At 42.1% G+C, this 26,245-nt stretch overlaps 1 protein-coding gene across 5 annotated transcripts in view; it reads left to right on the top strand.

Annotated features, from left to right (window-relative positions):
• LOC135219151 (WD repeat-containing protein 37-like) overlaps positions 1-26,245 on the top strand; it is a 280,381-nt gene that overhangs the window by 131,383 nt on the left and 122,753 nt on the right. For all 5 annotated transcript variants that reach the window (XR_010315383.1, XM_064255663.1, XM_064255665.1 and 2 more), the window contains one exon: positions 24,464-24,655. Coding sequence is in view for 4 of the 5 variants with exons in the window: in XM_064255663.1 (XP_064111733.1) it covers positions 24,464-24,655 (192 nt within the window). In the remaining variant the exon portion in view is untranslated. The remainder of the gene's footprint in view (positions 1-24,463; positions 24,656-26,245) is intronic.

Consider the following 26,245-nt stretch of genomic DNA (forward strand, 5'->3'; position numbering starts at 1 on the left):
GTGATCTACCGGCCTGCCCTGGGCGGCAGGACTAGGAACCATCCCCGTTTTCTATCATATTTTCTCTGTCGCCGGTGGTATCAACATTGTTGCTATTACCTCCTGACTTAGATTCATATTTCATCCTTTGATCATCGTTTCTCGGCTTTTTGGTGACGTATCTGGATCGTGTTTTGGCATTCGCTACTGTGGACTGTTTTTGGAATTGCTTTTTTGGATTTTTCTTCAAGTTATCGTCTGAATTCACAAATGTGAGTGTTGAGAAATGGCTGTGTGAACGTAGGCTGCAGGGTGAGGATACCGAAAGCTTCGGTTGATCCTCACACTGTATGCCGTAAATGTAGGGGGTTTCAGTGTTCTGCTAATAATACTTGTAAGGAATGCGAGGGATTAAATGCAGAAGAGTGGAAGACTTTGACTTCTTATTTGAAGAAGTTAGAGAGGGATAGGGTTAGACGTCTGAAAGGTGTGAGTCAAGGCCTATTGAGCCTTTTACTGATAATTCTAATCCTACTGATTTAGATTCTCCCTATGTATTCATTCTCCAAAGTGTACTTTCAGAATCGGCCTCGGAAATCGCCAATCTGGAAAGCTCACGATTAGAGACATGAAGTCAACCCAAGATGGCGGACCCTTGCAAGGTTAAGGCTAGTGAAAGTTGAGCATTACAGTGAAGTGAGTTTCTCCCAGTGTTGTGAGGGGGGGCGGTTTGATCGTCCCTGCGACGCTCCCAGGCCTAGACCTCTTCCAAGCTCCCATGCCCAGAGGAGAAGGAAAGTCGAAAGCCTTAAGGGGAGGTCGTGGGGAATCCCCAACGGTCAGACGTCCCTTCGCTAGCTCTGCTTCGTGGCAGGCTGCTCAAGGGCGCTATAGGAAAAGCGGTCTTCGTGAGTGTTTCTCGTCCTCTCCCTCTCCCTCACCTAACGAGGGTGGAAGGAGTCGAACTTGTCGAGACCTCTGAAGCGTCATATGAAAGAACCCGAAATAGATTCGAGCCCAGAGCGTTTCTCAGATGACGCTCCCTCTTCTATTAAGCAAGGCGAAGGTGGCAAGTCAGCGTCACCTGACGAGTACGCAGAAGTACCCTTTCCCCCCTACTTCTCCCCCGAGTGAGACGAAAGGCGTCATGCAGTGGACGTGGGAGAAGCGTCAAGGAGAATAATTATGGCAGTTCAAGAGCAACTGTCCTCTCTAGTGGGAGTTTTAGCGCCTCGTAGGAAGGACGTGGCGCTTCCAATCAAGAAGTCTCGTCCTCTCTCCCCTGCTAAACGAGAAGCGTCATGCAGACGTGAAACTTCTAAACATCTTACAGAAGCTTCGGGTTCGAGAGCGAGAACGGTTGCTTACGAAAGTTTCGTAACGCCAGAGAGACGTAAGACGTCTTTTAGACAGAAGCGTCATTGAAAAACTGTTGGGTAGACGTGACGCTCCGACCAATATTTTGACGCCAAGTAGGACGCCTTTGGAGAGCGGAGCGTCTTCCAGGCGAGAGGCGTCATCAAGACTGTAGCAGCCAAGTAAGGAAGCGAGAGCGTCAGCCAGACGCTTGGCGAACGGGATAAGCGTCATCCAAGCGGGAAGCGTCTTCTAATTATCAAGAGAAGCCTGAGCTTGTGGCGCCTTCCAAGGCTATTAAAGCGGGAAAGAGGAAAGATTATCATTCCCTTAGCCCCTCTCCTATTAGGAGTTTGTCTCCTCCAGAAGAGGAAACGTACGGAAAGGGGAGCGGAGACTCATTTAGATCCCGAGTTGAAGAAAACTCGGATGATGAATATCAGGGAAGAGAAGGACTGTCGAACTATAAGGTTTTGACTGCCTTGCTTCTTGAGGAGTATGGAGACGAGTTGACTCCTGCCGCTCCTCCTTCTCCGCGCTCTCTCTTTTCGAGTGCTAAGACGAAGAAAGCCTTCGTCTTTTCTCAAATGAAGCCCACCATTTCTATGAAGAGGGCCTTACAATCCTTAGACTCATGGATGAAGTCTAAGAAAGACTTAGTGAGAACAGTCTTCTGCATGCCTCCAGCGAGATTAGCTGGTAAAAGAGGCATTTGGTATCAGACGGGAGAGAATATGGGTATTGCTCTCCCGTCTACGTCGGAAGCAGACTTTTCGACCTTAGTTGACGCTTCACGTCGACAAGGTCTCAATTCGGCACGAATTACGTGGGGAATTTCTGAACTGGACCATCTCCTCAAGGGACTCTTTCATGTATTGGAAGTTTTCAACTTCTTAGATTGGTCCCTTGGGGTGATGTCCAAGAAAGCCCATGATTCGGAAGGAATCGAACCTGAAGCCCTGTTATGCATATTGTCTTGTATAGACAAAGCGGTACAGGATGGCTCTTTTGAAATCTCCTCATTGTTTGGAGCAGGTCTTCTAAAGAAGAGGACTGTATATGGGGCCTTCTTAACCAAGGCAGTCTCACACGCTCAGAGGGCAGAAGTACTGTATTCGCCTTGTCTGACTTTTTGTTCCCTTCTCAGTTAGTGAAGGACATTGCTCATTCTTTAACTGAGAAGGCGACTCAGGATCTTCTGACGCAGTCAGCAAGGAAGAAGAAGCCTGCTTCTGCATCTGACAAGAAAGGACCTAGTACATCAGTTCAGCCCTTTCGAGGTGGTCCGACCTCCAGACCCCTCCCGCAAGAAGGAAGGCTCCGGAGAAGAGAGGTAGGTCTGCCTTTCGTCCCTTTAAAAAGGGAAAATGAAGCTTCTCTCCTCCAAGCACCAGTAGGTGCCAGGCTCTGGGATTTGTGGAGGCCTGGACACTGATAAACGCAGACGCGTCTTCATTGGCTATCATAAGGAAGGGATATCGTATCCCTTTCCTGAACACTCCTCCCTAACGTCAATACCAAGGGAACTATCAGCCAAGTACAAGGATCCTGTGCTGAGGGATACTCTTCGATCGATGGTAGAACAAATGTGGGACAAGAGAGCGATAGAACTAGTACTGGATCAAAACTCCCCGGGGTTTTACAATCGCCTTTTTCTGGTTGCGAAAGCCTCGGGAGGCTGGAGACCAGTACTGGACGTCAGCTCTCTGAACCACAAATTTGTTCAGAAGGAGAAGTTCTCCATGGAGTTGACTTCGCTTCAGTCACTCAGTCACGACTTATGCGTCATACTGACAAAGGAGATTGGATGGTGTCTCTAGATCTCCAGGACGCCTACTTTCACGTTACCGATCCACACTTCCATCGAAAGAATTTTGTACCTCCGTTTCATGACGGGTGGGAAGGATCTTTCAGTTCAGAGCCTTGTGTTTCGGCCTGTCACAGCTCCTCAGGTCTTCACAAGCCTGATGAAGAATGTGGCGAGGTTTCTTCACCTCAAAGGAGTAAATATCTCTCTGTATCTGGACGACTGGCTCATCAGGGCCAGATCAGAGAGACAGTGCTTGGCGGACCTAAAGTTAACTCTAGATTTGATCAAAGCGTTGGGATTGCTCGTGAACCTCGAGAAGTCTCAGCTGACCCCCAGACAGGACCTAGTCTATCTGGGGATTCGGATGGATTCTCGGGGTTTTCGAGTATTTCCTTCGCAAGAGAGAATCGCAAAAGGTTTGCGGATAGTCTCTCTCTTCTTAGGGAAGGAACATACGTCAGCGAGGGAATGGTTGAGCCTTCTAGGGACCCTTCCCTCGCTCGAAACAGTTCTTCCCACTAGGAAGACTGCATTTACGTCCGCTTCAATTCTTCCTCAAGAAGTCTTGGAGCTGGAAAACCGGACAGCTTTCGGACGTATTTCCCATTCCAGTGGAGATAAGATCGCACCAGGAATGGTGGTTGCCCCCTCTGGAAGAGAACAAAGGGATCTCTCTAAAAACACAGAACCCAGACCTAGTGTTGTACTCCGACGCGTCGGAGAAAGGTTGGGGAGCGACATTAGGCTCAGAAGAGGTGTCAGGCACCATGGGAACCAGCGCAGGTGACTTGGCACATAAACTGCAAAGAGCTCTTCGCCGTGCATCTGGCTTTGAAGAGTCTAGAACCTCTGGTGTCAAACAAAGTAGTGCAAGTAAACGGGACAACACCACCGCACTTGCCTACATTCGAAAACAGGGAGGGACTCGCTCCTCGTTCCTTTACGAACTGACGAGAGACCTATTGCTTTGGACGTCTCACAGGAACATCTCCCTTCTGACAAGGTTTCGTACAGGGAGTAAAGAATGTGAGGGCGGACAGACTCAGCAGGAGGAACCAGGTCCTTCATACAGAGTGGACCCTACACGAGGAAGTGTGTCTAGATCTCTGGTCGCGTGGGGGGACACCTCATGTGGATCTCTTCGCCACATTCATTTCCAAAAGGCTGCCAGTCTTTTGCTCGGTCGTGGAAGATCCAAGAGCACTTATGGTAGACGCCTTCCTGTTAAATTGGTCTCGAGTAGACGTATATGAGCTTTTCCCCCATTCAAAATCCTGGGATTAGTAATGAAAAAGTTTGTGGCGTCAAAGGAGACGAGGATGACGTTAATAGCCCCCTTTTGGCCGACCCAAGATTGGTTCACGGAGGTGGTAGAGTGGATCGTAGACGTTTCCAAGATCCCTACCAAGAAGGACGGATCTTCTCAGACAACCACACTTAAGAGGTACCATCAAAACCTCCCGCTCTCGCTCTGACTGCCTTTCGACTATCGAAAGACTTGTCAGAGCGAGAGGCTTTTCTCGCGAAGTGGCGCAAAGCGCGATCGCGAGAGCACGCAGAACCCTCCACTACGAAAGTATACCAATCGAAGTGGGAGGTTTTTAGAAGGTGGTGTAGATCCAAGAAGTTGTCCTCCTCCACTACCTCTATAGCGGAAATTGCTGATTTCCTGCTATTCCTGAGAGAAAAATCTCATCTAGCTGTATCCACAATAAAGGGATACAGAAGTATGCTCTCTGCTGTCTTCAGGATAGAGGATTAGATCTGGCAGATAATAAAGATCTCCACGATCTCATAAGGTCATTTGAGACTTCAAAGTCGAAGGAACCGGTACTCCGAACTGGAACCTAGACGTAGTCCTCAAGTTTCTTTCATCTGAAAGATTCGAACCTCCTCACATCTCGCATCGTTTAGAGACATCACCAGAAAATGCCTATTCCTATTATCTTAGCTACGGCAAAGAGAATTAGTGAATTACATGCTCTGCAGGATAAAGTAGGATTCAAGGGAGACTCAGCTATTTGCTCGTTTAAGACCCGCCCTGTTTTAGCTAAAACGAGAATCCCACGAATCCCTGGCCTAAGTCATTCGAAGTCAAAGGCATATCGAGTCTCGTAGGCAGAGAAGCAGAGAGGTCTCTATGCCCTGTGAAGGGGAAGCTCTGAAGTTCTACCTTCAGAGAAAGCATCAGATGGGAGGCTCTAGACAAGGTCTTTGGTGCGCGTAAAAGACCCCACAAGACTGATGTCCAAGAATGCGCTGGCATTCTTTGTGAGAAACGTCATTACAGACGCTCATAAGGTCTGTCCTGACGAACAGTTACAACTGTTGAGAGTTAAAGCTCATGAAGTGAGAGCTGTAGCGACGTCTCTCTCGTTTCATAAGAATATGTCGCTTAAAAACATCATAGATACGACATTTTGGAGATGCAACTCAGTATTTGCATCTCATTACTTGAAAGACGTTCGTGTGACATATGAGAAGTGTTTTTCTCTAGGTCCTTTCGTATCGGCGGATACGATTCTGGGTACGGGAGCCGACACCAATCCTTAAATGTATATACTTTTCTTCTTTTTGGATATGGTCTGGAGTCTCTTCGAACAATGGAGGACTTGGTTTAGCACGGGCGGCCGTCTATGTTGTTCAGTAAGAGAATCTTGTCATATCTAATTAGATGAGTATAATTTTTTTTTTGAAATTATGTATGTGTGCGTAGTGGTTTTGAGTTACGGTTGTTGTGACGAGTTCGGGGATAACTCAGAACAATCCATTAGTTTCTAACATATGGTTAGGATCAGGTGGTCGGGATTGGTTTGTGTGCTCCTTCATAAGGTGTATTGTCATATAAGTGGATCAGCACCCATTGACAAAGTCCTTTTAGGCTCTGCCGAGTAAGCGGGATAAGACCCCATCGCAGACCCACAAGAACTCTTGGCCATAGATCATATATCTCGCTAAAGTTTCTTGAGGTGATGCAGACTACTGGGCAAACACCCACGAAGTCTACCACCTATCAGGTAGGAACCAAGGTTTTATTTATACCTACAACATATGTTGTTTACCTGTCTATTCCATATAGTAGCTGTCTCTTACCCTCCACCGAAGGGTGCCAATCAGCTATGTATATATCTGACAGGTAAGTTGATTGTATGAAAATGATATTGTTATGATACAATAAGTTTCATACATACTTACCTGGCCTGCATATACAATTAAAGGCCCACCCAGCCTCCCCGCAGGAGACAGGTGGAAGAGAGAAAATATGATAGAAAACGGGGATGGTTCCTAGTCCTGCCGCCCAGGGCAGGCCGGTAGATCACCTGACCTACCTGTAGCGAGTGGCGCGAAATTTGAATTTCTGTCGGGGACGACGGAGTCTTAGCTATGTATATATCTGCCAGGTAAGTATGTATGAAACTTTATTGTATCATAACAATATCATATTTATAGTGGACCCTGTATTCATGGGGGTTAAGGCACCACAACCACCTGTAGATACCAAAACATCTGCAATATATTGGAACCCCTCTAAAAATGCTTATAACTGTGTATTTTAATAGCTGGAACGCCAAATACCCCTCTAAAAATGCTTGAAACTGCCTATTATTATGTTACTTATGTGACTAAATACATTTTTTATGATAAAAAATGTATTTAGTCACAAAAATAACATGAAAATACAGTACAGTAATCAGTTTATTTTTAATTTTTTTTTTTTACAAAAAAGTCTATGAATTACAGAATTTTCTGCAATTTATTGAAAAAATGTGTTGCCAAAAAATCTGTGAAGAACTGAATTCGTGGTTGCCTAATCATGAGTAAGTGGGGGTCCTTTGTAATGGAAGATTGAAAAATAAAAATTAAACAAGGGACAGCCTGAATAACATATGGAAACCTAATAGACTCAAATAATTCTGAAAGTAAATGATCTGTATTACTATAAGGATGTGAATCATGATATGACAAAGAAACTACAGTATTATGTAAAAAGGGATTTTGACGTAAGGAAAAATCTATTTCTGGGCGATTGGCTCGTGTCGCCAGCGAAATATCCTTTAATCTATTATTTCTAGGGTAAATGTACTAACACATACCAGAGAATAAATAAAATAAAGAAGAAAAGGTCAGTATAACTGACTCGCTCACCTCCAGGAGGGTGTCGGTATGAACACTAGGCGAGTGAGACCACTACCACGAGCCAAATGCCAATAGAAATCTCCCACTACAAAATCCCTCCAAGAGGGAGCCGACCACAGAGTGAGCAGCTCGTACTACTACTACTCCATACCCATGCTGCCGACTGCTGCGCCTCTGGTGGCCATCCTGAAGTTAGCAGCAATCTTGGGCGAAGGGATGGGTAGGGTGGGATTTCGCTGGCGACACGAGCCAATCGCCCAGAAATAGATTTTTCCTTACGTCAAAATCCCTTTTGCTGGGCTCAGCTCGTGTCGCTGCGCGAAATCGTACCAGAGAAATAGCACAAGATTGTAAACAAAAAATAAAAATAATAAAATGAGAATAAAAATAAAATAAATCAGAATAGGTCTCAAATAAAAGATAAAATATATATGAATAGACTATAATTGCTAAAAGATACATATACACAGGGGTATAAAAATAGAAATATGCTTAAATTACCCATAAATCTAATCATGTTTGTTAACATAAGGTAATTACATATGTACAGGTAAAATTATTTACATGTATCAATGTTATCTGTGTAACAGCATGTATCAAAAGTATAATAGCAATTAATAAAAACAATCAACAATAATAATATATAAAAGAATGTATATGACTTAATATACAAAACCCGTAATCATTATAATATGATGTATCCCCTAGCATAAAAATAAGGGGAAACATCCATGAGATCAATGTTTATTAAATCATTTGTGAGTGTCCCTAACCAGACAATAAGGGGCACCCACTACACTATCACAAAAGCAGCTAAGACACAAGGTGAATGCAAATGAACCAGGTAGGAATAGACGAACTTTTGGGTGAGGCAGGTAGAAAGGAGGACTGAATCTTCTACTACAAAACTAGCTAGAGTCAGGGGAAACTATGTTACCCGCTGCTACTGCTGGGAATTTCAGAGCTTCCAAGGACTTAAGGTAGTGACGTTGAACACTGTCGGCGATTTCCATCCAGTATACTTTTTCAACTCATCGAAGTTCATGTGTTGGAAATAATTAATTGAGGTGGCTACTGCCCTGACATCATGTGCTTTCGGGAAAGAGTCAGGATTGGCTTGCTTAATTAAAGTACAGGATTTGTTGCCTGATGCCTTTAATGGATAAAGTTCCACCTTTTTTTCCCTCCTAAAGAGGGACCCGACGAAGATGAGGAGGTCCTAGACAGAAAGGCTCGTAAGGTTGTAACTGGGCAAAGAGATACATCTTGTGGAAGGGGTAGTACCTTCCAAGGTTCCCACCTCATCAAAGGATCTTCATTCTTTGCTAAAAAGCTACGTTCCGGAGAAAGTAGGACTTCTCCTGTGGGAAGGAACTGATATGGACCCGGGTCTCTGGATAGAGCCGACAGTTCTGAAATTCTTGCTCCTGAAGCTAAGCTTAATAAGAATAGGGTTTTTCTTAAGAGCATTATAAACGAGCATGTGTCATTATCGGTTTCGGAAAGCCAGTTTTAGGACATCGTTTAAGAACCATGAAACTGACGTAGGCCCTAACAGAAGGCCTAAGCCTAGCACATGCCTTAGGAATAGACGAGAAGTAGGAATCCGTCAAGTCTATGTTAAATCCAAATTGAAATATCTTTTTCAAAGCTGACAATTGTTTGTCGTAATCGTGCTAGCTGCTAAACCTTTTTCAAATAGGATCTGAAAAAGGATATAGCTGAATTAACTGTCATGATTCTTTAATATCCGAATCTCTCAGGAAGGTTGCTAACTTTTTTGACAGCAGCATCATACTGCCTCAAAGTCGAATCCCTTTTATCGGATTCTAAGATAGAATATTCTGAGGGTCAATATTCGCATCTCTTTTTGCCGCAAACTTCATGAAATCCATAAAGTTAGGGTTTTGAGAATCCCTGAGGAAGCGCACAGTCTTCATTTGCACTGACTGGGAGAGCTTGGGACTGGGGATCTGAAGAGGACGAAGGCCCAGCTCCAAAATTAGAGGATACCAGTTGCTCTTCGGCCAGTCTGGGGCTACTAGAGCCACTTGACCCTTGAATGTCCTGAGTTTGTTCAATAATTTCATGAGGAGATTCACTGGAGGGAAGACGTAAATCTTCTCCCAGTTGTTCCAGTCTAGAGCCAGGGCGTCCGTGGCATAGGCCAGAGGGTCCAGGTTTGGGGGCTACATAACACGGTAGTTTGTGGTTCGCTTGTGATGCGAAGAGGTCCACCTGTAGCCCTGGGACTCTTTGAAGGATCCATTGGAACGAAGCTGTTGTCCAGTGACCATTCCGGACTCTAGGGGTACTGATCGGGATAGGCGTCTGCTATGACGTTTCTTACTCCAGCTATGTGAGTGGAGGAAAGATGCCAACTGAACTTGTCTGCCAGGGAGAAGATGGCTATCATGACGTGATTTAGATGCCGTGACTTGGAGCCTCCTCTGTTTATACAATGTACTACCACTGCGCTGTCCAGGACTAGCTTTATGTGGGAGTACTTGGGTGGGCGTAACCTTTTTAGAGATCAAGAACACTGCCATTGCCTCCAGTACGTTTATATGGAACTGACGGAACTGAGGTGACCAAGTCCCTTGAACCTTTTTGACCTGGGAATACCCTCCACCCCAGCCGCTTAAGGACGCGTCTGTGTGGATGGTGACCCCTGGTGGAGGGAACTGAAGGGGTACTGACATTGATAAATTCTTGACTCTCGCCCAGGCCGAAGTCGATTCTTTAGAATCAGAGCACTGAGGATAGTTTTTGTCCCCTGGACCTGACGTTTGCTCGCGAGCGCCAGATTCTGGTTAGGTCTTTCAGTTTGGCTTTCATTAAGACGTTTGTCACTGATGCAAACTGGAGAGAAACCCAGGATCCTTTCCTGGGCTTCCTTAACGCTAGTTTGTGACTTAGAAATTGCTTGACTGACTTTGCTATTTCTTTCCTTTTGGTTGATGGAATCGACAGAGTGTGGGATGCTAGATTCCATTGAATGCCCAGCCACTGAAAGTTTGACTCTGGAGTGAGTCTTGATTTGGTCCTGTTTATTTTGAAGCCTAGATATTCCAGGAACTGAATCACTTTCAGAGTAGCTCTGTTGCATTCCTCGACTGTTGGGGCCCAGATCAACCAATCGTCGAGATACGCTACTACCATGATCCCTTGCGATCTGAGTTTGTTGCACTACCACTTCCGCTAGCTTCGTGAACACTCTGGGTGCCACGTTGAGTCCGAATGGAACTACTTTGAAGGAGAATGTCTGGTCTCCTATCTTGAAACCCAGATACGGACGGAAGTGTCTTGCAATAGGGATATGATAGTAAGCGTCTGTAAGATCGATAGAGGTGGTGACGGCCCCACGGGGAAGTAGGGTCCGCACCTGTGAGATCGTGAGCATCTTGAACTTGTCGCAGCGGATGGCTAAGTTTAAGCGGGACAAGTCTAAGATTACCCTTCTTTTTTGTGAGCCTTTCTTTGGCACGCTGAACAAGCGACCTTGAAATTTTAATCTCTTGACTCTCGCTATAGCTCCTTTTTGAAGGAGATCGTCTGCGTACTCTGTCAATTCCTTGGAAGGAAGTTGACGGAAAGGTCTTGGATGGAGGTGGGTTCGTCAACCAGCTCCAACCCAGACTTTGACATATGCTCTGAGCCCATTGGCTGAAGTTCCACCGGTGGCGAAAGTGAAACAGCCTCCCTCCTACCTGAAGTTCTTCATTGGTTCTGGTAACCGCCTCGGCCTCCTCTGAAGTGCTTTCCCCTGTTAAAGGGGCCTCCCGACCTCTCCCACGAAAGGAACGCTTACCTCTACCTCCCTTACCCGAGCGGTCATACTTCTGAGAAGCTTGACTCTCGAAGGCTTGATTGTAAGCTGGAGAGATGGCGTAAGAGGTGGAGGGCTGAGGCTGAGGGGATATCACATAAATTGGCTGTGATTGACCTTTAGAAGTGGAGGGTTGGGCTGTCTGCACTAACGGTACTGTTGGAACTTGTTGAGGAAAGCGTAGTTGCTTCTTCTGGTAAGGTTGGAAACGCCTGGGTTTCTTTTGTGCCCTTACCTTTAGGAGTCAGGTCCTTGCCTCCTCTTAGCCGAAAGGCCCCAACGATCCTTAAGGCTCTGGTTTAACCTGGTAGCCTCTGACTGGGACTCCTCCTTAACCATAGCTTCTGGGAAGAGATCTGCTCCCCAGATGCTAGACGAGAGTAACCTATTCGGTTCATGCCGAATGGTTTGCCTCTTTAGGACATGCTTCCTACAATTCGTCCGAGCAGTGGCAACTCAAACATATCTGACTGTACCGTTTGAGTCAGGGCTTTGGTCATGAGCTTAAAAATCGGTTCTGATCCATAAGCCATGGTAGCTACCTCAGACATAGCCATAGAATTGATGGATCTGGCTAGACGCGATTTTGCATCAAACTCAGCCTGAATAAGGCTATCTGGGAGCCTGGGTAGCTTTTCACCAAACTGCTCCAATAGCACAGTCCGGTTTGAGTTTGCCCAACCGCTGAGAATGTATTCGGCAAGTCTTCCACAATTCTCCAACTGAGGGGAGCAACGGAGAAGTGGGATCCGCTTCCTTCAACTGCGGTATAGGGTTCCCCTTGGCGGTTAAATAGTTTCCCCCTTCTGGGGCCGCTGGGATGGTCGACCTCGCGATCTTGGTTAGGAACGGGAGCGGGGTCTCTCATCCATTGTCAAAAATGGTAAGGGACTCTAATTATGGTTGTATCTTGGTGTTAGAACAATCCTGTCCTCTAAACAACCTGAGCCATTCTCTCTGAGCCTGGTCTCGTGAGGTAGAGGACTGTCTCCTTAGGTACCTTATCGTCCCGCACCATAGCCGACGCGTAAGCCTTTGCGTAGCCTATGAACGGAGGCTGGAGGTCTTCCGGGAAGAACTCGAAGTCCTCTATTCTTCGAGTCCCAAATTCCGGTATAGAGATGAGACCGTCCTGGAAGGGGGCGTATGACGCTACTCTCCACGGATTGTTCATAGAGAACTGACGTAGTGAGTCATACGGAGGAAGTTGGGATCCACTCGTGTTGGACAGTGGAGGAGAGGCTAGAGGAGCTTCTCTCAGCCCGGCTATAATGGAGTCCTGGGAAAGTAATCCTGTCCGACAGACGAGAGATCATTTGCTCCATGCTACTCTTTAAGGACCCAACCAGGTCACCCACCTGTTGCAACAGGCCAGCATTGGAGTCCAAAGCCGGAGCTGCTGCGGAGGTGGAGGGGAGGCTCTGAATGGCGGAACCAAAGGTAGCGGAACTGGTGATTCTGCCGGAGCGCGAGATCTCTCTCTGGAGGATTTACTCCTCGAGGACTTAGAGCCGGAGCTAGAAGCTTTAGACCTGGATGCTCCGGGATTCCCAGCCGGAGACTTACGGGAGGAGGATGAAGCCGAAGTCGTCTTCTTAGACGACGACGACGTCTTAGTCAAAGTCATCACCTTAGACTTGACCTTAGGTCTAACCGAAGCACCAGGAGGAGAATATATTTCGTCACCCGTAAAGCCTTGGAAGGATGGAGAGGTTGCAGTAGTAGAAGAAACAGTTACGCCCAAGGGTGACCCTTGGGTGTCCACCGTACCTACCTCGACCAACAGGTCGTCTATACCTACCATAGGTTCAACATTAATATCTAGGGTCGCGACATCCGTAGAGATATCCTGGTCCTGCTCAGTTAATGAGGTGGCCAGCTGTTGTTGGATGAAGGCGATAGTCGGATCCGCTTCTACCGGGTCGACGTATCCTGTCGCCTTGCCTCCGGGGAAGATTAGTAATGCCAAACCGCTTCTCTAGGATGTAGGGCTGTCCCTTGGCGGCGTTTTTCCCAAAACCGCCGACCCGGCCCAGCCCGCAGGGTAGCCAGTGCGGTATCTCTTACCGCCGGAGCCTGGAAGAGAAGGCGTAGTTTAGATTTAAGAATCACTTAAAACTAAAACTTAAAGTTATAACTTAAATTGAATTGCCTTAAGTTAATATGATGAAAAACTTAAGCGCTAAAAAGAAGCGGAGCAGCTACTGGAGATGTAAACTTACCCCTTCCAAAAGCTGGCTCACCAGATCGTAACATATGGTACACGTTTCATGGTACCAGACCTGGATGTCCCCCGAGTCGGAGTCGCGCATGGAGCATGGGACCGGCAAACTTCGTGTCCACAAGGGTCCTGAAGTGTGGCGGAAACATCCCGGATGCTCACAGTTGGTGGCCTGTAAGTGGGGAGACACATGAGTATCTTAAAAAACATCACTTACAGTCTAAAGGACAGAAGAGCTCCGATGCATGCCGGAGCTCGGAAAAAATTTGGGCATAACCCCTCCCTGCATCGCCTGAATAGGCTATAATCCCGGAGAGATCCGGTAAGATATGTAAGGGAGGGGGATGGTTTAAGGTTCTTAAGATAAACTTAAAAGATAACTTAAACCTAACACACAAGCAAACCGGACTAAGTCCAGTGCGTAGCGGAGTGTAGTAACTCAGCAAAACGGTAAGGTTTTAGTAGAGACCCACTGTATGCTCCGGTCCACCCTACTGGGTGGACTAACAACTTTCCGCTGGATACCAGGACTCCGATCAGGAAGGAGCCCTAGTAAGATGGGAAAGAGCGAGAAGACATACAGCTCAAGCTAGCCCGGAGCGACAAGGTAGCGCGGAGGGTGGGCAAGGCCAGTACCCCCCACTCCGTACCAAATACCGGAACCGGACCGAGAAGCCGGAGAGGTCGAGACCAGTCTGGGTCTGTCCCGACTCCCTAGCCCCTCCGCCTGAGGGGAGAGAGGGAGGCAGGCTCGGGTATGAGGAGCGAGCATGGCAGACCGACCCGCCCCCGCCCGACTCTATGGAAGAGCGGGAGGGGGGGAGGGGGGGGAAAGAAATGGACTGGACAGGCGTCTGGCTGGCCCGTGATCACGAAGTGACCACGAGGCGGTAAGACCAAAAACGACAACTAAGCCTAGGACAACCACTGATCAGGGAAATGCTATCGGGAAGCATACTGAACTGAAAAGCGGAGGCAAATAAGCCCACTGGGCCGAACCAACTGATCAGAGAGATGCTATAGGGAAGCAACCGAACTGATGAGCGGTAGAATAGGCTCAAAGAGCCAGGACCTAGGCTAAGCCAGACGCCTAACTAACCTAACAATAATAAAATACACAGTTATATAAATAAATAAATGAAAGAAAGAAAACAATATAGCAGGAGAAAAAATCCAGGAGTGTGCGACTAACCCGAAGGCAAGTCTCCACTCAAAGCTAGTTCCAGAGGCCGATACTAAGACCTGGACTAGGGTCTGGATAGAAGAAGCCTACGTAAGGTAAATACATGCATGCATGACAAACCTGAGTAGACCGTACCCTAAGTAAAGCGGATAATCATAAAGAGCGAAGATAAATAAGGGGATGTTCTAGGTATGGGAGACCAAGAACGAGCCCATCACGAGGCAGAAACCATGCTGCCATGCTTCCGACCCGAGATCGTATTTATACCTAAAAAACGGCAAATACTGTCTCAGGGCCGGAAAAAACCAACTAACCGTAAATACTGAGTACTTAACTTAGCTGCTGCGATAGCTGCACGCTCCATAATAGAAAATCCAATGAAAGGGCACACACAGAGAGGAAAAATATCACAACCGACTCGTGGGTGCTAACTTGAAAAGGATGGCCACTAGAGGCGCAGCAGTCGGCAGCATGGGATGGAGTAGTAGTAGTACGAGCTGCTCACTCTGTGGTCGGCTCCCCTCTTGGAGGGATTTTGTAGTGGGAGATTTCTATTGGCATTTGGCTCGTGGTAGTGGTCTCACTCGCCTAGTGTTCATACCGACACCCATCCTGGAGGGTGAGCGAGTCAGTTATACTGACCTTTTTCTTTATTTTATTTATTCTCTGGTATGTGTTAGTACTTTACCCTAGAAATAATAGATTAAAGGATATTTCGCGCAGCGACACGAGCTGAGCCCAGAAAGATTTTGTTGATTAGAAGTTAAAGCTTAAGAAGAATATTACAAGTTAATTAATTTAATTGACAAAAGCACTAGAGACAGAGAAGAGAATAACCCTAGAAGCACAGTTGCCTGTTGTCAGAAGGCAGTGTAGAATTAGAATTGATACTGTACCTTAAGGGAAATTTTGGAATTTCCAAATGTAGATTAGATAATGATGAAAAGGAGAGAGTGATGGTTAGACATGCCCATCGCACAACCCCAGTGAGATTAGTACTGTACGTATTAATGTCAGCTGGGCACACCCTGTGGTCGGGGTGTAAGAATACTACAACCGTAGGTTCTGCGGGTCGTAAAAAGATGACTAAAGGGACAGCAGCTGCCTTGCAGTCTTACTTTTTAGTAAAGGAGTATGCCCAACCCCAGTAACTGGAAACTGCTGCCTTGCAGTTGAACTTTTCAGTCAAAGGCTATGGCCACTGCCAGTAATTATGGTTGAGGACAACAAGGGCATGCAGTCATAAAAACCCCCTTTGCCAAACAACACAGGCAGTTCCCAGTTATCGGCGGGAGTTCTGTTCCTGGTGGGGTGATGATAAGAAAAAACTGCCATAACCAAAACTCAGCGATTTATGGCGCTTATGGTGCTCATATCTGGATAAATGCGTCTCTGTTTGGTATGTTATGGCACCATAACTGGAACTCAGCGAGTTATGGTACCATAAATCGCCATAAACCGGATCACCAATAACCAAATCCACCGTTAACCAGAGACTGCCTGTAAACGATACCTGATGTTCTAAGAAATATGGATGTGGCTAGGGTATCCCTTGTAAGCGAGACGTGTCAGAATTCCCTACTTGCATGATAAATTGGCGAGGGGTACCACATGGTTCATAACCGCGGCCAAAGAAGTTAGTGAAAGAGTGGAAGATAAGAGCAGGTATGGGGAACGTTGGTACTCTTAACAGGAAGACTGAGGGAGATAGTAGATGTGATGGAGAGGAGGAGGATAGATTTCTTGTGTGTACAGGAGACTAGGTGGAAGGGGAGTGGAACTAAAGGGATAGAAAATGTGGTAGAAGTAAAGAGAGTAAATGATAGGCTTTCAAAGATTTTGATGATAATAGGGGACAAAGTCAAAGTACTAGTAAATATTATGAGCATACGCACCTCAGAGCAAGAGCAAGAGAAGAATTGTTTAGACAAGAATTTGAGGTGGCCATTAGAACGGTGAAAGGAGGATAAACTAATAATAAGAGTTAGTATGAATGGCAGTGTGGGAAAGAGAGGAGATGGGTATGAGGAGTTACACAGAGACCATGTGTTTGGAATTAGAAATGAAAATTGGGAGTTTTGAATTGACATGTATGAACACATGGTTTCAGAAGTTGGATAAGTACTTGATAATTTGTGAAAGTAGAGGAGTGCAAAGCCAAATAGATTACTTCCTGGTTAGAGGAGCTAACAAAAGCAATGTGATAAAGTGCCAAGTTGGGCGAAGTGGTTATGGATTTGAGAATGAGAGGTATTAACCCCAATAAGAGAAAGAGGAGATCTAGAATTAAGATTTGGGACCTAGAAGGAAAAATGGGGAAGCAATTTATGAGGACTGTGGAAGAGGAATGGCTAGATATTTTCCACTCTGGTAACAGAGTGGAAAATATCTGGACAGACATGAGAGAAATGTGTTTGGGGGAAGCAGAGGAACTAGTTGGAAGAACCAGCAGATATGGAGCGTGGAGAGGAGAAAAGTGGTGGTGGAATGGAGAGGTGCAAGAATTAATTAAAAGAAAATCAAAAGCATTTAAGGACTGGAAAGTAAGGCATGCACAGGGTGCAGAGGAATGGTACAGAGAAGAGGAAGGAGATGCGAGAAGGAGGGTAGGTATGGCTATTGGAAGTGCCGTAGAGCAATTGAATGAAAGATTACAATCAAGAGAAGGAGAAAAAGATACCTATAAGATTTCAAACTTGAGGAAAAAGCAGAGACAGAATGTGGGTAAATTGAATGTCATCAAGCATAGAGAAGGAAATATATTGCATAGTTATGAAGAAATTAAGAAGAAATGGGGAGTATAATTTGAACAACTTTTAAATACTGAAAATGAGAGAGGAGATGGGAGAAGCAGAGGGTAGAGGAACCAGTGATGGAGACAGGATATAGAAGTGAAGAGAGCATTAAGTAAAATGAAGAATGGTAAAGCACTAGGTCCATCAGAGTTCCAAATTGAAATGATCAAATTACTAGGTACAGAGGGTGAGAAATGGGACCTGGATTTATTAAAAGCTGTATCTGGATTAGGCAATACCTTGTAGTATTAGGCTAAGAGAGAACAATTTAGGAAACATCCTACTGTTGGTGTACTAAGTGGTAGTTTAACCCAAATAGCCTAGGACAGGATATAAACATTATCCTAGGCATAATTAAATAACAGTTGTCATGACTAGGGGCTGATATTAACCCTCTTACGCCGAAGCCCTAAAAATCAAAACCTCTCCCGTATGACGGGTCCGGTTTGGAGTGAGCACGGAAGCAGAAAAAATAATTTTTTCAAAAAATCACAGCGCGCTTAGTTTTGAAGATTAAGAGTTCATTTTTGGCTCCTTTTTTTGTCATTGCCTGAAGTTTAGTATGCAACTATCAGAAATGAAAAATAATATCATTATCATATGTAAATAATGCGATATATGGTAGCAAAAAAAAAATTCATACATAATTGTATTCAAATCACGCTGTGCAAAAAACGGTCAAAGCTAATGAGTTACTTTTTTGTTGTTGTATTGTACACTAAATTGGAATCATTTTGATATATAATACATTGTAAAACAATAAAAGCAACACCGGAAAAATATTATCACAAAATGATGTACAAATTCGTAACACGTGGACGTAAAAAAATGTTTTTTTCAAAAATTCACCGTAAATCTAAATATTGTTCTAGAGACTTCCAATTTGTTTCAAAATGAAGACAAATGATTGAATATTACGATACTGTAAGAGTTTTAGATTAGAATTGCAGATTTCGACCATTTCGGACGAGTTAAAGTTGACCGAATGTCAAAATTTTTATATATATTTTTTTTTTATATGCACATATTTTGGAGATGGGAACAGCTACAACCTTCAATTATTTTTTATTGTATTCTTCATGAATTTGCACACATTTTGATATATGAAACTCTATAAAAAGGCTAATATGAAAAGGAGCAAATATTAGGATAATGCGATGTACGCATTTCAGAGACTTGCGGCCGCGAATCGGCGCGCGGAGGGAAGTTAAATATATTTTTCAAAAATTCACCATAAATCACAATATTGTTCTAGAGACTTCAAATTTGTTTCAAAATGAAGATAAATGACTGAATATTACTAGGCCGTAAAAGTTTTAGCTTACAATTGCGTTTTTCAACTATTTCGGTAGAGTCAAATTTGACCGAACGTGGTTTTTTTTCTATTTATCGTGATTTATATGCAAATATTTCGAAAAAAGAGAAAAGCTACAACCTTCAATCATTTTTAGTTGTATTCTACATGTAATTGCGCACATTTTCATATATAAAACTTTATGTAACAGCTAATTTTAATTGGTGCAAACATTTCGACAATCGCACAAAAAAAAATTCTGATTTTTTCGGAAGAGTTACCGCGCGGACGTAAGGAAAATGTTTTTTTTTTTTTTTTTCATAAATTCACCATAAATCAAAATATTGTGCTAGAGACGTCCAATTTGTTGCAAAATAAAGGTAAATGATTGAATATTACTAGAATATAAGAGTTTTAGCTTACAATTGCGTTTTTTGACCATTTCGGTAGAGTCAAAGTTGACTGAAAGTTGAAATTTTTGCACTTAACGTTATTTATATGAAAATATTTCAAAACTGATAAAAACTACAACCATGGGTTGTTTTTAGTTGTATTGTGCATGAAATTGTGCACATTTCCATATATAAAACTTTATGTAACGGCAAATTTAAAATGGTGCAAACATTAGGATAATCGCACAAAAAAATTTATCGGAAGAGTTACCGCGCGAACGTAAGGAAAAGTTTTTCATAAATTCCACCATTAAATCGAAATATTGGTGCTAGAGGGACGTCCAAATTTGATTGCAAAAGAAAGGGCAAAAATGATTGAATATTACTGTAATATAAGAGTTTTAGCTTACAATTGCGTTTCTCAACCATTTCGGTAGAGTCAAAGTTGACCGAAGGTTGAAATTTTTGCACTTATCGTTATTTATATGAAAATATTTCAAACCTGATAAAAGCTACAATCATGAGTATTTTTTTGTTGTATTTTACATGAAATTGTGCACATTTTCATATATAATACTTCATGTAAAGGATAATTTAAAATGGTGCAAAAATTATGTCAAAGTGACGAAATAATTTTTGAGATGTGTCACTGATACTTTTTAGTGCGATAAGAATGAAATTCGCGCTCGCGCGCCTGCGTAGCGATTGTAATCAAAACAACGCCTTGATCCGTGAACTCCCAGCATCCACCAAGGCGCGTGATTCAAAAGTTTTAGGCTGGTAGGCCTATAAGTATTTTTCCGCGAATTTTTAAAAAAACTTTTTTGAGTCGACGTATGATACGTCCATTCGGCATACGGGAGACATTTTGACTCGACATTTAATACGTCCATTCGGCGTAAGAGGGTTAATATGGTAGCCTATTGGTAAGGCTACATAATAGTGGAGTTCTTATACAGACTATAACTTTAAAGGGGATATAAACCAAGTTGTCACTCCCCTTCTGTGATCCTTTCCATTACAAAGATCTGCTTTAGAAAGGTTCCAGTTATACTTGGTCCTTGAACAAGGTGCTGGACTTTGACCAGCCCCTCAGTTCAGTGGACCCAATACAGCCAAAATTCACAAGCTACAATATGTGATCTTTTTGATTGCATTAGCCTCAGGAGGTCATATTAGCAAACTGGACTCTCTTAGACAGGGACAATACATCACACAAAGTGCTAACCATCAACTTTGACGCAGGAAAAGCTTATTTTTGGTAGTCACTGTTGAGTCCTCAAAACTCCCACTTCCCAGAGGAAAGCACATGGGATTTGGGTAAGGGATCATCCTGCATTGACCAACATTGGTCAGATTTTGGTCGTATGTAAACAACATGACGTTGCATATGCTTATAACAACTTCTGCTTGCGATTTTTGACGTAGGTAAACTGGGTATTAGCATTCGCTGAGGATAAGAGAAAGTTCCCTCTTATCCTGAGTCCATTTTGCTCTATCACGTTACAATGTTTATCATTACGACACAATACTTAGCCACAAGACCAGTTAAAAGAGAATTCTTTGACATTAGTCTGGTCACCATGGAGCTGTGGATAGACCTTGGAAAGGGTAATCCTTGAGGACTTAACAGCAACTAACAAAAATGGTTGTTCCCACGTCAAAACTTGTTTTTTTTGTACTCCATATCGAAATCAACTTGGATGATGAATGAAGTAAATACCATTTAATTGGCATTCACATGTACACTTTGGAAGTTAATGTTGTAATTCTGTAGCTGTGAAATGTTTTTCATATTAATGCAGGTTCTTGTAGAAAGATTTTATCAATAATATCAAGGGATTTAGACCTGAATACATATGCTAAATTTTAATCAAGCATAGTGGTTGGGAATTCACACTGCACATTCAGGCCTTGTTTATTTTTTATAGAGTACACTAGCATTAAAAAGTAAATCTCATAGAGTAGTGAAAGATGTGTGTATAAAGTTGGAGGAGTACGTGGCATTCCTATGCATTATTAAGTTTAAGTTTAAACTTTTTTTTTTTTTTTTTTCTCGAAAGGAAATGAAATTAATCCTTTATCACAATTATTTTCTTAGACAATTTTGTTAAATTTTTGTTATTTTAAGAACTTTTTGTATGGAAAAGCATTCAAAGATACATGGATGAAAACCATCTATACTATATTTAAGCTTGTTGTTAGATTAAGGTGGCCTTATGCCAGCATTGACTCTTCATCATATGAGAGCCTGTGATGAAATTTATCTAGAGAAAATGAGTGATGAAAATGTTGATAATGCTCATACATTATTTCTTTTCATACTGTTGAGTATGTTGCTTCATTTTGTTGTAGATGCTATTGTTTGCTTTATACTGAAAACAAATTAATTTATCATACATTGCTGCTGCTCACATGAAGGCAGCTCACCTGTTTTGCAGCTGGATGTTCTCCATGAATGTGGCTTTCTACCTTGGGCAACTGATCGTATTTGTCAGGGTTGGAGTCTCAGACTTTTTTTCCCACCATAAAATCTTCTTGAATTAGGATCCCTGCAGTTGTAGTGGTTTACTTTTCCTTTGTGTACAGGTAGCTTGTTTTGATACAGTAGTATAGTACAGTATAAGAATATTATTGCTATTGGTAGTAGTGCCCACAAATTACTTTGTTTTGATTGAAGAAGAAACCATTCTTTGAGTTTTTTATTCTATGTGGATCATTTTTGCTTTATAAGAGGAAGGTTAAATTAGGTATTAACTACTACTGAAATAATGTTATAATAGTGTATACAGTATCTAACATGGCCCATATGTAATAGAGTTTATTTGTTTGAAGGCTTGCATTATTGCACTACTCTGTAATATTGGGAGTTTGCAAGTATACTGTACTTCATAAAGATAGGTCTGTTTTATCCATCTTAATTTTATGATGATGAACTTTTATAACAGATAAACTGTAGGAGAATTCTACATTGAAAGGGTTTTGTGGATGACAGAAATAATTTGAACAAATTTTTATATTTAGGATAAAAAAAAAATCACCAGCCTAGATGTGAAGATAACATAGTGAAGTTAAATGGAAAGTTTTGTACCAGATTTGTAATCAGTCTTTTCTGGTGCTAAGTTTATTTCTATGGAGGTAAAGACTTGAGCCCCTTTAATGTTGGTGAAATCTATCATTATACTATTCATGGTACAAGTCAATGGGAGTATTTTCCTGTCTCCTTAGTCTCTTTTAGTCCTTTGGAGAGTTTGGTAACTTAACTTGCTGAATTTTCTCCCATATTTTGCACCATGATTTTGGTCCCTTTACTGGAATACGCTTCAATTTGGAGTTACCCATATTTCCAACACTTTTTGGTCAGTATGATTATCTGCAAGCTGTAGTGTTGCTAATACTGTACAGGGTATATCTTTTATTACATGTACGTATAGGAACCTCTATCAAGATTCTTTAGGGGGGAATAATGTCCGTTGTTCATAGGATTAAATTTTTTGTTTCTGTGGCATTATTGTCATTCAGAATCTGGTCCACTGTTTACATGGCAATAATGAAAGCTGTTATGTTGTTTTGTATTTACGTATGTACTTTTATTGTAAAAAATTGTGGTTGGATACATCAGTAATGTATTCCTTCAATATTTTCTTATACAGTTGCACTCCTGTATACAGTATGACTTTTCTAATCATATTAATATTTAGGATGTAGAAATTTATTTTTGAAATGCTTTAGTAGTACTATACAGTATCAGGGATGTACGTAAAGTATGCAGTGCTGTAGATGCGGTCACACAGTACAGTCACCTCTCAATTAACATAACGGTTATGTTCCTGGAGAGCTCGTGTTAATTAAAAATGCGTTATGTAAACATATATTTAGCATAGGAAATAACAGTAATGCAGGAGGTTACTTTCTTGGACTTAGGGAGCTCTATACTGCATTAATAATACGTATAAATACTATGTAGGTCATACAAAAAAAAAACTGAACAAAATCATTTGCTTTATTAACAAATAAACAGTCTTTTTTGCTTTATTTGTAAATACATAGTGCACTGTGCTATGTCCTTGTTTATGTCGCCGGCCGTCATCTGCAGCGCACACCACCCTACGCCTAGGCTGTCCGTCCTCACCCCCTCTCTCGTCTACTGATTCTTTTTCTGGTTCTTTTTCTTGATTTTTTTCCTCTGAGGTCTTGGGTTTTTCTTGAGGAATTGCTCCAGTTTGGTCTGTGATGCTGAAGCGCAGGTGATTTGAAAACAACGCTTGGGCGCCAATTCGTGTTACATCGAAATTTTCACGTTTTTAAAATTTTTTTAAATATCTAGCTTGGGTTAAATTAAAAACACGTTAATTAAATGTGCATTAATTGAGAGGTGACTATAGAAACCCTTTGCAGGCAGTCCCCAGTTATCTGCAGGGTGCTGATAAGCGAAAATTGCCATTAACTTGGCAATTTATGGCACTGAGTTTCAGTTAATGGCACCTCTGTTAGGTATGTTATGGCACCATAACTCTATTATTGGCACCTTATGATGCCGATAACTGAAACTCGGCCTGTTATGGTCCCATAAATTGCTGATTTTATTGCGCTAGGCTAGACAAGTAAGGAGTAAGAGATGTGTATTTCTGGTGATAGAAGTTCACTCTCGACGTGGTTCGGAAGTAACGTAAAGCTGTTGGTCCTGTTGCTGAATAACCACTGGTTCCATGCAACGTAAATACACTATACAAACAAACAATAGACGAGTGCCGGAAAACTGTATCACTATTAAGCGAGTCCGCTGATAACTGGGGACTACCTGTATGTATACTTTTTATGCATATTGCTCACTATTCAACTGTTGGCTGGGAAATGGAGTTGTTCATGCAGTGGACAAAATGCATTAGTAAAATTCATAATAGAGTTGCATTCATAACACAAGCTTCTCGTTCAAATTTTTGTTTTAAAGATATCCTAATACATGTGTACATGCTCACAAATTTATAAGGTATGAATTGGGAAATACCGGGATGTATGTAAGATTCAAAATTAAAAAAAAAAGCTTGTGGTATAAATGCAGATTTGTTATTTTGCATATGCATATTGTTCACTGCATAAATAACTCCCATTTCCAAGCCAACTGTTGCATAGTGTGTAATATACATTAGTATAATACTGTAAAGTATTTCTATTTTGCATTTCATGAAAACTTTATGAGTAGAATCTAGAATGTAGATAAGCTATGTACATATGATTAATTTTGACTTTCCAAGATCACAGCACAGCTAGGTTTATTTCCCTTTATCTTCACTCATCTTTCATAGCTGCTGAAATCCCTAGGATAAACCAGTTTTTTTTTGTGCACAAAGCCTTTTAGTTAGTGTTCTCAACATAATTTTTGTCATATGAAATTTCATTGTAATGATGTATGTTTTTGGCATTTTAGTTTTCTGTCAAATCAGCACCACTTGATCTCTCTTGACAGTGAGTGGACCAAGTTCACAGAAGGTAAAAGCAGCCAACAAACTTCGCGTCCAGACATCCAAGATTGTCTCAAGCTTTAAAAACGACAGCGTGTCTTGCCGTATGGTGAGAGAGTACGTGGGCCACCGTGATGGTGTTTGGGATGTAGCAGTGTCACGAGGAGGCACTCCTGTCATTGCGACAGCTTCTGCGGGTAAGTTCATCACTTTCATATATTTATTTGAATGAGCCGAGATTTATAAATACGTATACCATAGTCTTATGTTTTTTTGTTAAATATTCAAACACTTCTTTTATTTTCCCTTTTTTTCTGTGGTGTTTGGTCGTATGCTTGGCAGTTTTCATTTTTTGTAACACTCCTCATGTTTTTTTGGTGCTTTTTACTTCCTTAAAGCCCTTATTCATTGGAATATCATTAGTGTTACATGCTAAAATACACTCATACCTTGGCTTCGCAATTATAGATTTATGTAACATGCATCACACTTTAGCTGCCTTACAAAGCAATTAAATTCTGATATATGCTGTGGAAATTAATTTCCGCAGAGCTCCACACAACAATCCTTCAGTGCAAGTCCAAGTCTGTGTTCTATACTTTTCATTCCTATTCCTTTTCAGCTGGTATATTATCCAAGCCAAATGCATTGCTGTATTTTAGGGACTTATTTGCTCTTCATACAAGTGTTCTGATGGCTCTCTTTCATTTTTATCCAGCTATGCCCCCTGATCCCAACTCCTTGACGAGGGGGGGGGGGGGTGCTTAGGGATCCACTGCAGAGAGAATGTACGTACTCCATTATGCCTACTCTCTCTATGCTGTGGATTCAACTGAACATTGGGACCTTTCACTTCTTTACTCCTCCTCCTATAAATTTTCCCCCTTCCCTTCTTCTTTCATTGACGACCTTGGCATGTTATTGGATTACTGTATTCACTGCTTTTTCAACTTGATGGAGGGCAGAGTTTGATCGCATACCACTCCAACCGTATAAATAGAGTATGTACATATTGTTCTTATATTAGTTATGGTTTTTTGATTAAGAATGGAATTATTGTGTGTCTCAGCCTACATAATTTTGGCAGGATATGGAGAGCGTTTTTATTTTACCACAGAGAATTTGCATATGTTCTGTGTATGCAGAGTGTTAAACAAACTATTCATTACCTTTTGTATATACTTATCATATACAAAATATAGAAAAATGAATAATGACCTATAAATGAATGGCTAGGCCTACTGATCCTCACCTGTTCCATGAAAAGGAGAGTATCATATGATTTACATAATTTTTGGTTAATAGGCTTTTATATGCTATTATATTATCATACATAACCAATCATATTTGCTTTTACAGATGTTATGCAAGTATGTAATTGATCATAAGAGATGAATGACTATAGTCCATTTGGTCTGAATTATTCGCTTTTTAAACAAAAATATTTATATACATAATTAACACCAATGATGGTATGGTTGATAATTGACAGAGGGTAGAAAGTCAAACTGTAACATAACATTAAAAACTTTCATACAGTAAAAACATAAACAAATAGAAGTTTAATAAATCCTTTCGAATATAAATAAAGAACATCATTAAATGATAAGTGAATGTATCCTTTTCAACATAATTAAAGAACAACTGCAGTGATTTTGAATATTCCATATATATGTGTATATCAATTCAAGCTACAAATGTCCTTTAATATCTAAATTCACTTTACCTCCCAAATGATATATTTTCATATATGTACCGAAGGGGAATTTTTTAGTTGATAATAATTT

The sequence above is a fragment of the Macrobrachium nipponense genome, chromosome 1 (assembly GCF_015104395.2).
Source record: "Macrobrachium nipponense isolate FS-2020 chromosome 1, ASM1510439v2, whole genome shotgun sequence".
Lineage (NCBI taxonomy): Eukaryota > Metazoa > Arthropoda > Malacostraca > Decapoda > Palaemonidae > Macrobrachium > Macrobrachium nipponense.